Source organism: Crocodylus siamensis, chromosome 1, assembly GCF_052110815.1.
Source record: "Crocodylus siamensis isolate JL-2025a chromosome 1, ASM5211081v1, whole genome shotgun sequence".
NCBI classification, from domain to species: domain Eukaryota; kingdom Metazoa; phylum Chordata; order Crocodylia; family Crocodylidae; genus Crocodylus; species Crocodylus siamensis.
Window position 1 is genome coordinate 70,920,444 of NC_143395.1, and position 17,821 is coordinate 70,938,264.

General features: G+C 41.5%; 1 protein-coding gene across 3 annotated transcripts in view; it reads right to left on the reverse strand.

The window, feature by feature from the left end:
- The window catches only part of RNGTT (RNA guanylyltransferase and 5'-phosphatase), a 398,444-nt gene that overhangs the window by 89,559 nt on the left and 291,064 nt on the right, over positions 1 to 17,821 (reverse strand). For all 3 annotated transcript variants that reach the window (XM_090036469.1, XM_090036479.1, XM_090036459.1), the window contains one exon: positions 10,679 to 10,779. In XM_090036469.1, the coding sequence (XP_089892595.1) occupies positions 10,679 to 10,779 (101 nt within the window). The remainder of the gene's footprint in view (positions 1 to 10,678; positions 10,780 to 17,821) is intronic.

A 17,821-nucleotide genomic window follows, 5' to 3' on the forward strand; every position in this document is an offset into this window, starting at 1 on the left:
CCACCTCATTCATATATATACACACAATTAAAGGTAAGAGACTTGGATAAAATGTTATTTGCTTACCCAAAGACATTGATGTAATATAGACTAAATGCAGATTCTTCGGCTGAAAGGATTTCATTTCCAAAGGAAAGCTGTGACAATTTAGCATGTTAAGTTTGCCATGAAATTTTCCATGTGCTTCTTGTATTGTAGTTTTTTAATACTATAAAGTATTTCATCATCAGAAAGGCTAGATTAGTAAGAATGCAAGAAGAAATTAAGTAGAAGCTTTGTGGCATTTTAAAACTAATCTCTTGCTTCTCTTTAGGTCCAGTAAAATAGTTAATTTATGATATGAAGAAAATGGATGATACATATATTAACTGGAAATTGAAGTGTTCCCAGCCCAGAAAATTGTCAGTTTTTCCATGCAAAATCTTTGGATCTAAAACAAAAAATTTGCAGCATCTCCTGGGAATCATAATTCATGCTTCTATTTTTGTCTATGGACCAGACTTAGTGCTTAAACTATAACTTCCATGATGCACCAGTATATCCCTTTTGGATCCCCTATGTGAATCATGGGGGTCACTGAACATTCATGTAGAAATTTTATTTAGTCTTGGAAAGCCATTGCTTTGGAAAGGCACTAGGAAGGATTTATTTAATCAAGCCTTTTCCTTTTAAATAAAAATTAATATTATCTATGAAAACCAGACAATTCCTGCAAAGAAAAAAATCTGTATTAGCCAAAGTCTCAATTTTCCATCTAAAATACTGCAATGGAATATTTTCCACCAGTTCTAGCTTGATCTCTTTGTTTCTATACCATACAAAGAGGTTTACAGTTCCTTCAAATGTGCTATACATAAATAATATTTCAACATCCTTAAATTCAAGTTACATGAGCCCTGGAAGTCTTTCAGAACAGCCACTTCATTATAAAGTATTTCTATCAAGGCAGCATGTTTTTTGTGAACCAAGTTACTTTTAGAGATGTATGTTTTGAGACATTTTCTGAGGGCACATGCAGAAATTTCATTAACAAAGTATACAACTCTTAAAACAACTGACACGGCAGCACTGAAGTCTATCTTAACAGGGGTTTCAAGAGAAATCTCAGTCTTCCTGGCTGGAAAGATGCAGGATTCATAGGACATGCAAGCTTAGATTTCAGATCCATTGTGCACACATATAGATGATTTTAGGATGTTAGACAAAGCTTTTAAAAATCTGGAGAAATGAGTAGCTAAAGCAGAATAATTATCTGACAGATGGAGATTGCCCAAGGCTGCCACTTGAACATATAAAAAAGCTGAGACTGAGCTCTTTTTTGAAACACAACATTAGAAATTCCAAAAGCATGTTGAGCATTAATTGTGGAAGGTACAACATTATGTTCAGCACACCAGAGTATAAATGCTGTCCAAGTGCAATGGCACACTTTGAAAGTAGATTTTTTAAATTTGAAGTGAACTGCCAGAAAATGATTACAAGTATTCTTATATAAGAAATACAGACCAAATACCCACAGTGCCATAAGGCAGTCGTGTAGCAGCCAGATAAAATGTATACACCTGAGTCTCTTTCACTACGTTAATGATGGCAACATTCACTGTGTTTCATACATAGATTTCATAGACATTTGGGCTGGAAGGGACCCCGGAGGATCGAGTCCAGCCGCCTGCCCCAGGGGCAGGAAGTCAGCAGGGATCATAGGATCCAGCAAGATAAGCATCCAAATGCGTCTTGAAGGCGTTCAAAGTGGGTGCTTGAACCGCCTCTGGCGGCAGTCTATTCCAAATCTTGGGGGCTCAGACAGTGAAGAAGTTCTTTCTTATGTCCAGCCTGAAACGGTTGTGGCGGAGTTTGTGACCATTCAATCTTGTCATCCCTTGAGGCGCTCTGGTGAACAGATGTTCCCCCAGATCCTGATGAGCACCCTGATGATAAACTTATAGGTGGCCATTAGATCACCCCTGACACCCCTGAGCCTGCACTTTTCCAGGCTGAAGAGTCCCATAGCTATCAGTCTCTCATCATAAGGTCTGTTTTCCTGACCTCTGATCATGCACGTGGCTCTCCTCTGGACTCTCTCAAGCTTCTCCACATCCTTTTTGAATTGTGGAGCTCAAAACTGGACACAGTACTCCAGCTGCGGCCTCACCAAGGCCGAGTATAAGGGGAGAATGACATCCCAGGATTTGCTTGAAAAGCATCTATGGATGCAAGACAGCGTTTTGCTCACTTTACTAGCTGCAGCATCACACTGAAGGCTCATGATCATCTTGTGGTCAATCATGACCCCCAAGTCCCTTTCATCTGTAGTGCTAACCAGCGTAGCACTACTGAGCCTATAAGGATGCTGCAGGTTTTCCACCCAAGGTGGAGAACCTTGCATTTTTCAGTGTTGAAAACCATCAGGTTCTCATCCACCTATTTGCTGAGCCTGTCTAGGTCAGCCTGGATCGCCCTCCTGTCCTCAGGTGTGAATGCTTTACCCCACAGTTTGGTGTAGTCAGCAAACTTGGGAGGGTGATATAGCAGTACACTGGCAATCCAGGAAGTTTTTGAAAAGCACTGGGGACAACTTCCTGGTGCAAATGTTGGAGAGGCCAAGTAGGGGCCATGCTGTTCTTCCTGCTCACAAACAGGGAAGAACTGGCGGGGAACATAGAAATGGATGGCAACTTGGGCAGCAGTGACCATGAGATAACAGAGTTCAGGATCCTGACAAAAGGAAGAAAGGAAAATAGCAGCGTAAGTACCCTGGACTTCAGAAAAGCAGACTTTGACTCACTCAGAGAATAGCACGGAACCTTTCTGCCTTCTCCTTGCCTGCCCCTCATACAGGTAATATTTTCTCCAAATCATTTTGCATAGCAACTTCCTAAACTATCCTATATGTCTGAATACCATCAGAGGTAACTATGTCAACAATATGTTAATATATGGAATCCTGTGCACCTGCCATGGTTAACTCAGGACTGTGCTGTACTTTGACTGCTTACAAAGGCATGAGACAGGCCAGGAGCTCTCACCTCTTGTGGGGGGGCGGTGCTCTTGTCTCTTACGGGAGAGCTCAGCTCTCCTGATCCTTCCCCCCTGAAGAACCGGGGGAGGTCCCAGACTATTGGAAAAGGACATATGTGGTGCCCATCTTTAAGAAAGGGAAGAAAGAAGATCAGAGGAACTACAAACAAGTCAGCCTCACCTCAGTCCCTGGAGAAATAATGGAGCATGTTCCTCAAGGAATCCATCTCTAAGCACTTGAAGGAGAAGGTGATTAGAAACAGTCAGCATGGATTCACCAAGAGTAAGCCATGCCTGACTAACCTGATTGTTTTCTAGGACAAGATGACTGGCTCTGCAGATACAGGGAGAGCAGTGGGCGTGATATACCTTGACTTCAGCAGGGCTTTTGATATGGTTTCCCACAACATTCTTGCAGGTAAGCTAAGGAAGTATGGGTTGGATAAATGTACTATAAGGTGGATAAAAAACTGGCTGGATTGTTGGGCTCAAAGGGTAGTAATCAATGCTTGATGACCAGTTGGCAGCAAATCTTAAGTGTTGTGCCCTAGGGATTGGTCCTGGGTCTGGTTCTGTTCATTCAACATCTTCATCAATAGCCTGGAAGATGGGATGGAGTGTATCCTCAGCAGGTTTTCAGATGACACCAAGCTGTGGGGAGTAGTAGATATGCTGAAGGGTAGGGTTAGGATTCAGGGAGACTTAGACATATTGGAAGATTGGACCAAACGTCATCTCATGAGGTTCAGGAAAAACAAATGTGAGTCCTGCACTTAGGACAAAACAATCCCTTACACTGTTACAGGCTGGGTCTGACCTGCTAAACAGCAGCTCTACAGAAAAGGACCTAGAGGTTACAGTGGACAATAAGCTGAATATGAACCAACAACAGGGGTATGTGTGCCCTTGTTGTGAAGAAAGCTAACAGCATACTGGGCTGCATTAGTAGTAGCGCTGCTGGTTGATCGAGGGAAGTGATTATTCTCCTCTATTTGGGGCTGGTGAGGCTACATCTGGAGTCCTATACCCAGTTTTGGTCCCCTCACTACAGAAAGGATGCAGACAAATTGGAGAGAGTCCAGTAGAGAGCAGTGAAAATGGATAGGGGGCTGGTACCCATGACTTCTCAGGAAAGGCTGAGGAAACTGAGATTATTTAGTCCAGAGAAGAGGAGACTGAGCAGGGATTTAATAGCAGCCTTCAACTACCTAAAGGGGGATCCCAAAGAGGACGGCGCTAGACTGTTCTCAGTGGTGGCAGATGACAAAACAAGGAGCAATGGTCTCAAGTTACAGCAAGGGAAGTTTAGGTTAGATATTAGGAAAAACTCTCTTACTAGGAAGGCAGTGAAGGGCTGGAACAGACTACCCAGAGAGGTTGTGGAATCTCCATCCTTGGAGGTTTTTAAGGCCTGGCTAGACAAAGCCTTGGCTGGCATGATATAGTTGAGGATGGTCCTGCATTGAGCCGGGGGTTGGACTACATGACCTCCTGAGGTCCCTTCCGACCCTAATTTTCTATGATTCTGTGTGGCCATTCTAGAATAATTATAATTACTTGAGTTCTATCTGATAAACTTTCCATATTATTCTTCCTGTAAAGTAAAAATATACTAGAATGTAACCATGCATCTAATCTAACAGGGAAAAAAATCCTTGCTTATATTCACTATTTCTGTGCCTGGGACTCTATGAGTCCAAGACAATCGCTTCACATTTTTGCTGGCAGCAAATTTGTCCAAGTTTTGAATAAAGCATTTTTTTCCTGAATTTATGAGGTCAAGGTGCTTATACTGTGCTCTGCTGAAGGTTCCACACAGAGAGAAAAACTACCAACTTCCCAATATAGAAAACCATTTTTTTTAAATTGCACTTTACAATCTATTTTCCCCTTACAAGATGGGTAAAATTCTCTTGTACTGTGAAGTTTCACAGAAAACTTAAGCACATCCGTCACTGGAAACCATGTCAACAATTATGACTATCTGAGTCTCCCACCTTTAAAATGCCTTTACAGAATTTATCAGACCAACTGTTTGTCATTTACTTTTACATATTTGTATTTGCACACATATTCAGAGAGCAAAATTGAGATTCAGTCTCTGTATGCCTCTAGGAATCAGCTACTTTATACACCGACAGGCTAATGCTTACGGAATCTTCAAACAGTTTCCTACAAATATTCTGAGAATGAGGCACTTTTGGATAAGGATCATTTATAATCAATTCTCTACTTATGATAAAGCCATGATATGCCAGAACAGTAGTTAAGTATTATTGACAACTCTTCCTGCTGCAGTGATTTGATTAATATCTAATTTCTTTACTAAGTGAACTAGGATATATTCATATTCCTGACAGTTTACAAGACACAAACACAAGGTATTGCTCTAGTGTTGAAGGGCAGGCTTCATATTCCTGAAGTATGACTGCAACCCAGGGAAATCTGAAGTGATGTCAGTACCGGCATGTGGTGTTACCTTCTTTTAAATATATAGATGTGGTGCTTCCTGGTTCATATCTTTTGTTTTGTCTGATTAAAAGGCTTTTCAAAATAACTCTCCCCCTTCCCCGCCATTTCAAACAGTTAAATGGTGATATCTAAAACTAAACTGAATCTTCAGGATCAATTACTTCGGGTACCAAAAAGACCCATTATAAAACTGGACTTTTTACTGAACTGAAGCAATGCTTCTTATTGTAAAATTATATATATAAAATTGAAAAACATTTTTGTAAGAGGCTTTTATCCTCAGTTTGCTTTATGGGTCATGAGTTTGATCCTACTCTTAATTCAGTAGCAAAAATCCCACTGATTTCAGTGGGAAAAAGAATAAAGATAAAAGAATGAGCCACCCATCTGTAACAGAATTATAGCCACCTCTGGGATGCAACACAGCTGCTATTTAGTTGTGAACAAAGCTACCACAGAAAAAATTAGGACTATAAATTGCAAGAGAAAGATGAAGGGAAATCTTAGGTAGGTGGAAAATAATTTCACAAACTGGAATTTGGCCAAGTCATTAGAGAAGACTCCTTTATACATATGCCACAAGATTATTCAAAAGTGTTCAGGATCTTAGTTTTGCATCTCAATCAAAAGGCTAGCAGGTCCAGTAGCAGTCTGCCCTAATCCCCAGATAGGGCAAGTATTGTGCCACTGAAAAGGCAGCTACATGCCAGTCTTTACCATTACTTATTTTTTTTTAAGTAACTTTTTTTTAAAATAAGGTAACCTGAACCAACACTCCTTTGGGCTGGCAGCTCTGATAAGATTGCTTTGTGAAGTGGTACAGATCCAGGCATTTCTCTAATGTTTACAAGAAAATATGAGAATATAATGTTGAAGGAGGACTTGCAGATGCTTATTACACTATTATTTCAGTATTTGTTCGTTCTACTCTCCATTGAGATCACAGAGTACTATCAAGTATTTATTTAGGATCAACGCATCAGTTTGGCCTCACTATTTGTCAGTGACAGATCAATACAGGGACAAATTCTGATTCCATATGTATTACTGTTTTATTGAACTATAACATAATAGATACATTTCAGGGGAGCATTCTAATCACATCTGTATTACTTTGCTGTCAAGCCTCTGCTCAAAGTATAGTATTTTTGACTTATGGAAAAAAATATACTCTTCCATCTTAAACAGGTTGGACACTGATATCACTGTGTTTTCAGAAACCCAAGCTTTAGGGGGAGGGGGGAAAGAAGCCCAATACTATAATTTCAGAATTGCCAACAGCAAGGCATTCACAGTTCAACAGAACAGATTTTCTGGTTTTATTAGAACACAATCTAACAGGAGCTTTTTTCATAGTCATTTTATTATAACAGTGCTCAGAGGCTTAAAGCTGCCTTTTCATACTATAAAATTATATGCTATCCTTTTTAGAACTGCAGTAGCATCAAAAAATCCTATAATTCATTTATCCCTTTAAAATAACTTTACATTGGGAAGGTTTTGCCAAGCCATAACGGAATAATCAAATTAACAACTGAAGCACTGAATCCCATGGTATTTTTCTACATAGTTTGTGGTTAATTGGTCAGAAGCTATGATTTTATAGGTCATTACTCACCATAAATATTTCTTTATAAAACTCTGAAATTAAAATTTTTACTCAGTACTTCATTAAATTGCTTTTTTAGGTATCTGTAAGCTTGTTACAAACTTCAGTTAATTGCTACATGTGATTCAACATAGCACAAACTAGGGGAAAAGAAAGAGGGTGTATTGTATGTACACTGAATAATCGAAAAGCCCAAGTCAGGATATCCAGATTTCTAATTCTAAGCTGTTCATTTTTGTGTTGCATTTGAAATTAGAAAGGTGCTCCTTAAATTGACCATGCAAACCTAGCAAGTGGGAAACATTAGATCAAAGATATATAAAAAGCTCGTATGTCCAAAAATTTAGAAAGTTGCTTCTGAAAAGTGACAACAAATATTCATTTTCTGTAGCTGAAGGATCATAAACATTTTCCACGTTAGAAAACATTACAAATTCCATATTGGAACCAATTATTTATTTAGCCATTTATCCTGAGTCCAACAAATTTTAGACTAATATTACAGAAAGAGTTGTCTGGTAACATTTTCAGTTCTAATCAAATAGCATCATGTTCCACCAAATATATTGTATTTACCTGAATCCAAGAAAACTTTGAATTTAAAACACCCCCCTCCTTCCAAAAATTATATTCTATACATGGAAAATTACATTCATTATAATTTTCCATGCATAGAATCTAATTTTTGGAAGGTCATCTTAAATTCATCCCCCCCACTGCTGTGGCAGGGAAAGCAGAGGCAGGGTGTGAGAGGCCAGACTGCCCTCCCCCATACCGTGTGTCCCTCCTGCCCCTTGCCCTGCACCATGCCTGTGCCCTCTGCCACTTACTTGCTCACTCTGGTACCTGCCTCCACTGCACTTGGCCCCTGCTATGTTGCCCCCCGCCCCACCCATGTTTGTGCCTACTGCCTGCCCTGCCAGGTGCCCACTGCTCCCCCCTCAACACCGAATGCCTGTCTTCACACCTTCTGCCATCCATCCCCCAAGCTTCTTGCCCTCCTGTCCCTGATCCACTCCCCTGTTTACCTTCAGTTGCTCTTGTCCAGCTCCAAGACAGTCATTGGCTCCAGCCCAGCCTGATCCCATCTCATGACTAGAGCAGCCAGGGCCAGAGTAGAAGGTAAAGGGGGTGAAGCAGACTGAGGGGGTGGGGGGCAGATGGTGCAATCTCTCCCACACAGTCCCCGCTCAATGCCTCTAGCCCTATGCCTCCTTCCCTGGAGCTCAGCTGCCATCTGCCTCAAGCTAGTACTCAAATCTAAGGCAACCTTACCCCCCACCCCAAGTTATTTGGATGAAAAACCACATCTTAGATTTGGTTAATTAAGTTAATACAATAATAAAGCAGGAAACTTGTTTTTCTCTGATGAAAAAATTGCAGATTCTCTGATAAAAACCTCCGTGCCCTGCCCTGCTCTGGCATGGCCTGCTGGGCCACAGAGGCCCTGGGGGAGGGCAGCAGGGTTGGGAGCCCAAGCCCGCAGAGGGCAGCCTGCATCTGCCCCCACCCTGTGCACAGATCTGGGGGGGCATGGATTCCCCCCAGGCCCCCACAGGAGTATGCATAGCAGCAGGGAACCAGTCCCCCCTCCCCCAAGCTGCCTATGGCTCCATCCCCACCGGGGACCTGTGGCTGTGCATTCCAGCCCTGGGCCCCAAGGCCCCCACATTGCTTGGGGGGGCAGCCGCCCCAACCCTCCCTCTCTCCCTCCCTATGGGGGTCTCAATCCCCCTCCTCCCACTCCCCTCAGCCCCTTGCAGGCTGGAACTCTTCCAGCGTGCAGAGAGCTCTCTGCAAACGTGAAAAATGTGTGCGTTTCTCCATTAAAATGAAAAATCTGTGTTTTTCTTGCGTAAAGGGGGAAAGCTGCATTTTTTTTCTGTTTTTCCATGGGAAATGGAAAGCCCAAATCCTTGGTAATAAGTGACAATAAATGCCTGTCCAAGATCAGCGTCAACTCATTAAATAAATACTTGACTTAATATAAAATGCGTGATTTTGGCTGCTGGTTTGGATGTTATGGACCATCACTATAACATTTTTTAAGCTTTAGCAGAAAACCCAAGAGTCCTGAAACAAATTTTCATTATGAAAAATTATCCTGTTTAACATTTGTGATTACTATCAATATTCTTTAAAATAGAGCAAAGTAAACATAGCATTATTTTAAAACTAAAACATCTGCCTCTCAAAAGCTAACTTTATATATTCTAATTTATTCCCACCCAGGAACAGTTCTGCCATGGGGTACTGAATACTTGGTATTCCAACACAAAAATCCAAATGCATTTTATTCTGATCTTGTGTCATGCTCAGAATTAACAGGTATAAAGTTCTGTAAATTCTCCATGTCTTTAAGATACCATATATTCAGAATCTGTGTATATTACAAAAGATGTGCAATTGTTACCATTTAAGTCTGTTCACTGGAACAATTAGTAATATATGTATTAACTGTTAAATTGCAGTCAGTTGCCAATGGCATAGAGAAAAGTTAAATGTCAGTATTTCAAACCATCAGCAGAAATGAATATCAGATGTTAATATCCACAAATAGCTATTTTCAACAAAATTTATTCCATGGTAAGCATTATCTAATGACTTTAAAAAAATCATTATCCAGGGGAGCTCTAACTGCTTTATACATTAATACAATTTACAAGCAGCATTTGCACTCAAAAAATATGGAAATATGTAGAAATAGAATTTAAAGGCAATTAAATATTTTGAGCCATGAAGCTTTTCCCCGCTTCATGAAGGTTTGGTGGTGCTGAAGATGACATACTGAAGAATAACTAAAGTGAAAAACTACTTGCTACATTTAATTAAAGATTTTGAGCAAGTGCTCACCGTTTTGTAATTATGTGCAACTACAGACAGATAAAACAGATTAAATCTGGTGTATGCCATTTTTAACTTTGCAAAAAATGCCACAGAGTTGGTTTAAGAACTTAAGATAACATAGCCGCTTACAGATGTAAAACGACCTGGAAAACAGCACTTTACTCTAAACTCGGCACTGCCCAGCACATGCCCAGAAGAGGCATCACATTAGTTTGACCTGGCTTGCCCAATGTCTGTATAGATCGGGCATTTTAGCAGGGCTTTTTTAGCATTTTTATCAAATAGCTGATCGAATCAGCTTTAGAAAATAGTGCCAAAAAGCTCTGCTGAAGCGTCCAATCTATACAGATGCTGTGGAGCGGGGTCAAACAAGTAAAGTGCATTTCTTTTCATTCCCAACACCCCCCTCCCAAATCTGTTAGTAGCCACAAATGTCTTAATGTTTAAGTACCAAAGAGATATTACAGAATAGAATGACTTTTTCAAAACATCATATTTGGAAAACTCAATTATAAGAACTACATCTATAATGACTAGATCAGTTATTCATTTTCTTGGTACAATACCAACTGTTAATCAAACAACTAGCTATGTTTCTTATGAATAAACACTACTGATAAAGCAGGGACTGAATCTAGAAAAGCTCAAAACATATTACAGAAAGACTTGCTGTTAAGAGGCACTCAACTGAATGTTTTACATCATATTTAAAAAGCGAAAAAGTTTACATACCCTTCTCCACCAATTTTTGTTATCTTTAGGCGAAAATCAACAGAATTCAGACTGGGAGGCTTCCATTTTAAAATATCATCACATCGACCAGGCTTGTATTTCTAAAGCAAATTAAAGAGCAATTTAATCATGCTAATAAGCTGATATTCAATAATTCTTATGGTGTCAAATACTTCTAAATGATGTTGCTCATAAAAGACTAAAACTATGATCTCTGGTACTCCTGGGGTAGCTGTGCTCTAGCATCCTACATTACTTGAAGTATTTGGTAAAATATAACAAATTACAATACTTGCACAGAAGGAAGATTCAGTATTTAGTATTTTCTTTTAAACTGATTAGTTATCATTACTAATATTGAAGTAAAACAACTGCATAAAACAAAAGACTGAGAAAGAAAATATAAATTAACATAATTGTTATACCTGACTAACAAAGATTACGGTTAACAAAGATTAACATTAAGACTAAAGGCAGAAGGTAGGGCAGTATGGCAACTTAGAAACAAAGAGTGCCTATACACAAGCAGGGAGGCTGCTCCAAAGCACTGTAATTCCAATGTGTTGGAGCAAACTTGATTAACCTAGTCTGCTGGAGCATGGCAACTGCCATGCTTTGGCAGCCTCCCACATTTCATGCATCAGTGTCCCCATGCTTCATAATGGTGACGGGGGTGCTTTATCTGAAGATTGTTCAAAGAGCCTCTGGGCACATGTGCATAAATGCCCTAACTCAGGGGTTTTCAACCTTTTTTAAGGAATGTACTACTTCTGGATACACTTCTGGTGGAGGGAGAGGTGGGGCTTGCATGTGGTGGCAGCATAGGGTGGTGGATGGTACCCCCCCCCACAGTGCAGCCCACAAAGGGGAGCCACTGCCCTCGCACCCCCCTGCTCATGGGAGGTGGCGGCGAGGATTGGTAGGTGGCACCACTCCGTCCTCACCTTCCTGCATGTACCCCCTAGCCCCTTTCCAAGCACCCCTGGGGGTATGCATACCCCCAGTTGACAACCCCTGCCCTAACTGATTCAGAGTTCAGACTAACACAGCTTTTTCTAACAGCACAACAGTGATAAAAAAGATGAAACTAGAAAGCAAGTATAAAACTGATGGATAACAAAGTTGCTATCAAATGTGTCAAAATATGCAAAAAAGCATATTTTAGGCAACCCCAAAGTTATTGAATTATCTGAAAACTGATGTTTATGCTACTTGTGTTTGGTTGGGATTTTCTTCCCAGAGCAAAAAGAAAAAAACCTGTCGTGCATCATTATGTTATCTCCCCAGACAGGTCCAATTAGAAACCTCTGTTTTTCTTACAAAGGAACCTGTAACATGTAAAAATTAAAGAAAATTATGACAGTTAATTACAGACACTAAATTTTCTTTTACCCAGAAACATAAATAAGCTTGGGCCAATTGCCTGAGAGATAGGATACTTGCTTATTTGACTTATAAAAGGCCACAGCTAAAATAATAACAAAAGGTGTATTAGTAAGTAATCACCAACTAATTGTATTTTTATATGAGGGGTGGAAATGGCTGGGAAATTATTTTGTTTCCTACTACTATATGTTATTTTAATATAATGCTGTTTGGTAAAGTAGGGCTCTTCTATGAAATTCCACAGATAAGAAGCTCATAGCACTTCGCAGAGAAGTGCCCATTCTGGATTCAGAATTTCTATTTCATTACAATGAGACAAAAAAATTTCAATACAAATAAAATTGGCTCAAACTGCTACAGTCCTGGGTGCATGTGTAAATGCTGTGCCTGGGAGCAGTTTTCTCTGGCACAAACTAAGCTGGAGTTTATCACATTGCCTTAATGACACGTGTAGATGCACTCAGTGTTAGAGATAGATACCACAGACAAGTCTTATCAGACATTAACCATGAGGTATTATTAGAGATAATGAGGTTAGAAGAAATAATACCAGAATAACAAGTTAAAGAGCAACAAGCCATCAATTCTACTTCGTATGTAAGATATTTAACCAAAGATTTTGTAGGAGCTTCCAAATCTAGCGGCCAAATCATGAAAAATGTCATCTCATTAAAAAAACAGATTCTCTTTAAGAGTTTGGAGCATAGTAAGTATTGTACCTAACTTCATAAAAGATGTAGAGGTAACCTAGGGAAGAGGTGCTCCAACTGTGGTCTGTGGACCACCACTGGTCCATGAGCTCAATTCAGGTGGTCCACAGAAAGGTTGCGGAATAATCAAGAATATCTGTACTTGACACTGCACTTGATTTATTTTTTCTGACAATTGAGATTAAGTGGTCCACCAAGACCCTCAGCAACTTTCAAGTGGTCTGCCAAAAAAAAAATTTGAGAACCACTGATGTAGGGAATTTACAAACCAGAGTCATTCTTCAGAAATGGGAGAATGAACTGAAATGATAAATTAAAAATAGAAACTTAAGATACTTAAATGAATACCACTGCTTCTTCAGATAAAAGTTGTTTTTCCAAAGTTTGTACATTAACAAAATGGTAAATTAAATCAGCTGACAATTCATTTAGATTTTCAAAAAGACTTGGTCTAAATGAAACGCATGTAAAGCTATGAGGACAAAAAACTCAAATGTAAATGTCTAGTTAGGTTCCTTGATCCACATTTACAGTTTGCTGATATGAACTAAAGTAATAGGTGCTCACCATTTCTAAAGATTCAGCCACGTACGTTTTCATCCCTAAATATTGTTTTAAGATCCTAATTGTAAACACTGATCTTATTTTTTTTTTTTTAGCTAGACAGTCAAAGATTAGATTTAAATACTTGCATGCCCTTAGAAATTTGAAATAGCCATGCACAAAAATGTAGAAAGAGGTAAAAAAATGGTCAGCAAAGCAAAAGTTTACATTGTGGAGTCAATGCTGCTTAACAACTTTATTAAATGACAGTGAGTATGCACAAAAACAGTAAGGTGGCAAATTTTAAAGATCAAACAAAATTATTTGATTAATCAAGACTAGAGAAGACTCTGAGGAATTTAATTGCCACCTCGAAGCCAGATGAATAAACAGCAAAGCAAAAGATGAAATACCCTACTGATAAATGCAACATTATGCACACCTGATCACAGGGAAATAGGACTGGAAGAGACATCATGAGGTCATGTTGTCCAGCCCCAAGGGCAGATCCAGGAGGGTACGCCGATGCATTTACACTCCCTTTTGATTCCTGATCCACCAAGGGTTTAAAACCAACTGCCTGGCAGTAGCAGCAGCATTTCTAGTCGGGCAGTACTGAGGGAGTCATTTGATTTCATACCCCATTATAATCTACCCGATTGCTTCTAAATTCTTCATTCCACTGGTATTAATAACCCTCTCTTCTTAATGGCCATCATCTTCCACCAATCAAGCTAGCCTTTGTTGTGAAGTTCTGCTATCTTCTCCCTTCTCCTGGTAATGAAGCTCCTATTTCACAGCCTTGCAGGTTGTTTTTAAGTTAGACTGGTTTTTGCTTCAATCTTAAACTGAATAATACAGCCTCGGTCCCTGGCACATTATTTCAGATTCTAGTTTATTTGTACCTGGAGAAAAATCTGTGTTGTGTTATATGTAATGATGCACCTCACCATCTGCACCTCCTTTTTCAAAATTCTAGGTCTGCCCATGTCCAGCCCCTAATCGAGGCAGGACCATTCCTCCCTAAACCATCACACACGTCTGTCTATCCCGCTCCTGAAAACTGAGGGATGCAGATTTCAAAACCTAGCCTGTTCCAAGGCTTGACCGCCATCACAGTTAGAAAGTTCTTCCTAATCGCTAGTCAAAATTTCCTGTGCTGCAGTTCAGAGCTATTGCTCCCAGTTCTAACCCCTATGACCACAGAAAATATATAATATTTTTCACTACAAACACAAACTGCTACATTTCAAGTCAACTATAGCAGATCAGGTAGGACAGCTGGGCATTCAAGGAGAACACATCTTATTTACCTGAAACTAAGACAACCCCCCCAATAGTTAGATTACATACATGGAAAAATATACATTTGTTATAACTGTACATGTACAAAATCTAATTATTGGAGGCTCATCTTAAATTTGTCTCAAACCAGAAGGAGGAGGGCAGGCAGCCTGACATCCATACCTTGCTTCCCCACCACTTGCCTCCCATGTTTGCACCACCGCTACCTGTCCCATTTGCCCCCCCTCCATATCTCTGTGGCCTGTCCCCCATGTCCTTGCCTTGCCTGTCTGCCCAATCACCTGATCCCCAAACCCTGCTGTGGCCTGATCCCCCATCCCCTACCCTATCCCCCATGAGCGATGCTGTCCTATACCCAGAAACATTGTTGCCACCTCCCCTAACCAATATGGGTCAGAAGATAGGGCAGCATTGCACTGGGGGACAGAGCAGAAGCTTGGACCACAGGATAAGTCACCAGCACACTGGGGGATGGGGTAGGGGTCAGGGAAGCAATACATGGTTCTGCCCGACCCCCCGATCCTGGGCTCCTGCTCTACCTTCGATTTTGCCGCTGCTGCCACATCCCCGACCCAGCTGCTGCCAATCAGAAGTGTAGGTCAGGGGATAGAGCATCAGCATGTTGGGGGATGGGGAAGCAGCACACACTATTGCTTCATCCCCAACACACTGCAGCCCCCCAATCAGAAGCACAGGTCAAGGGACGTGGTGTTGCCACCCTATCCCCAGACCTGCCCTTTCTCCCTCCCTGATCCCTCACACAATTGCCCACCCACAGTGCCATCCATCCCCTGCACCCATCACCAACCCATGTTGCCCCCCATCCCAGACCATAGTCCTGGTCCTTTACCCACTCTTGCTGCATTGCTGCTGACTGCATGCTTCAAGAAGCAGCAGTATCAGCCTGGGCCAGGGTCAGAGGTTGGACAGGGAAGAGCCAGAGCACTGGTACGTGGATCCAAGGTAAGACCTGTTTTTTCTCCCCTGCTGAATGAAGGGGAAAAACATCATCTTGTATTCAAATAAATATGGTAAATAATGGGAAAGTGATATTGGTTAAGATGACAATCACCCCAATGTACTAAGGATGATTTTCTTTTCATTTACAGACATTGCACAATTTCTGTACAGCCACTTCCAGATTTTACAATGGCTACTTTTATAAATGGGAAGAAAAAGGGGGGAACAGTGCATAAACTAAATCTAAGAAATTTAGTGATTTCTCCTGGGCCCAACTTCCAAGCTCAGACTATTGACAGCTCCTATTCCTGTGTCAAGCCCTTAGTTTACAGTTTGTGATTCTGGCTCAGGAGATTATAAAAGGAGAATTCCCGAGTGACCAGGGACAGCAAATAGGGCAGTCTACAAGTAGCTGGCAAGTCACACTTCACAAGTCAGTTTGCTGCCTTCCTCTGACTTTTTTAATTAAGAGTAACCTAGATACTTAGTGTAAGTAGCTAAAACTCAGCAGTTAGTACCTTGTTTAACTAAAGACCAGAATGAGCGGGGAGTTTGCTAGGGAGGTTGCCCAGATACTCCCTCTCTTGCCTTCCTTCACTGTAAGCTTGGTGAGAGGAAACAGGTTAGCAGGGAAAAGGACACCTTTGGGACCAAAGAGCAGCAAATACATCAGCTTACAGGGGAGCCTGCTAGGGAAAACCTGCTTAGAGAGAGCAGCAGGAAGGGGTAGGTAGCAAATTTAAGAGACCCAGAGAGATGGCTGCAGGATGTTGCAGTGGAGTGCCAAAGACACTACTACTGCCAGCTCTTCCTCTGCTTGCATCTGTGAGGTGTTTGTCCAGGCAGGGCAGCTCACCACTGATACTTCTGCCCAAACTCTGGTTTGGTGCTGTGGAGACTGTGGCTTGCAGGTTCCTTCCAGCAGCAGCCAGGTGGGGAAGTCCCTGTGATGTGGGCAGTACCCTCCTGGTGATGTCCCTCAGAGAGCAGGAAAGAGTTACATGAGGTGGTGGTGAAGCTCTGAAGCGTTCTCAGCTATGAGGACTTCAGTTTCACGCTGAAAGAGACTCCTAGGACTGCAAAGGAAAGACTGCCAGAGGCAGTGCAGGAGGAGGAAGAGGACTTGGATTCATGGGAAGGGCCTGGGCAGCAGTGGGCACATCCTGCAGATCAGTGCATGGCTGTGCAGATGGTGTTGCCAGCAGGGCTTTGACGTCTTCAATCATGGGAAGCTGGGAGCTTGTGACCTCTGGCTGCAAGCAGAAGTCTTCATCCCCACCTGCAGCAGTTTGACTGGAGAACAGGTATGGAATCCTAGTAACACAGTTGAAGGAGCATGTTCCATCAATGGAAGAGACCAGGCTAAGCCTCCCCAAGGATGGAAGACTGAAACCACTGCAAATAAAAGGAAGTGGTGGTGGTTGGTGACCCTTTCTGTTGGGGACGGAAGCATCCATCTGATGACCTGACCTGATTTCTCAGGAGGTATGCTGCTTAGCTAGAGCCTGGATCTAAGATGTCACAGAATAATTATCAAGACTCATCCAGCCCTCTGACTACTACACTATGCTACTCATCCATGTGGGTACCAGTGATACTGACAGGAGGAACCCTGTGCAGATCAAAAGCGACTACAGGGCTCTGAGTGCAAGGGTGAGGGGAATAGGGGCTCAGGTGGTGTTCTTTTTGATCCTTCTGGTCCATCTGATGAAGAAAGGGAAGAGACAGGCTCTCTAACCTAGGCAGAAGGTCTTTAAACTAGGTTCACTGGGGTTGTTAACCATATCCCTGAGGTAAGTAGGAAAATGGGTGACCTGGAGGAAGCACAAGTGAGAATGTAGTTACTTCAGGTGTTACTTCACCTAGGTAAGTTCACCTAGTTACTTCAGGTCTTTACACACAAATACAGAGCCTGGGAAACCAGCAGGAAGAACTGGAAGCCCTCACACAGTCATGGAACCATGACGTGATTGGAATAAGTAAGATTTAGTGGGACAGCTTGCATGACTGGAGTACTGTCATAGATGGGTACAAGCTGTTTAGGAAGGAAGGGGAGGGGAGAAGAGGAAGAGGAGCTGGTCCTCATGTAAAAGAGCTGTATGATCGCTCAGTATGAAACTTGAGATAGTCCTGTAGAAAGTCTTTGGGTTAAACTCAGAGTGGGGAGAGCAACAAGGATGATGCTGATGGTGGGCGTCTGCTGTAGTCCACCAGAACAAGAGAATGAAGTAGATGAGGT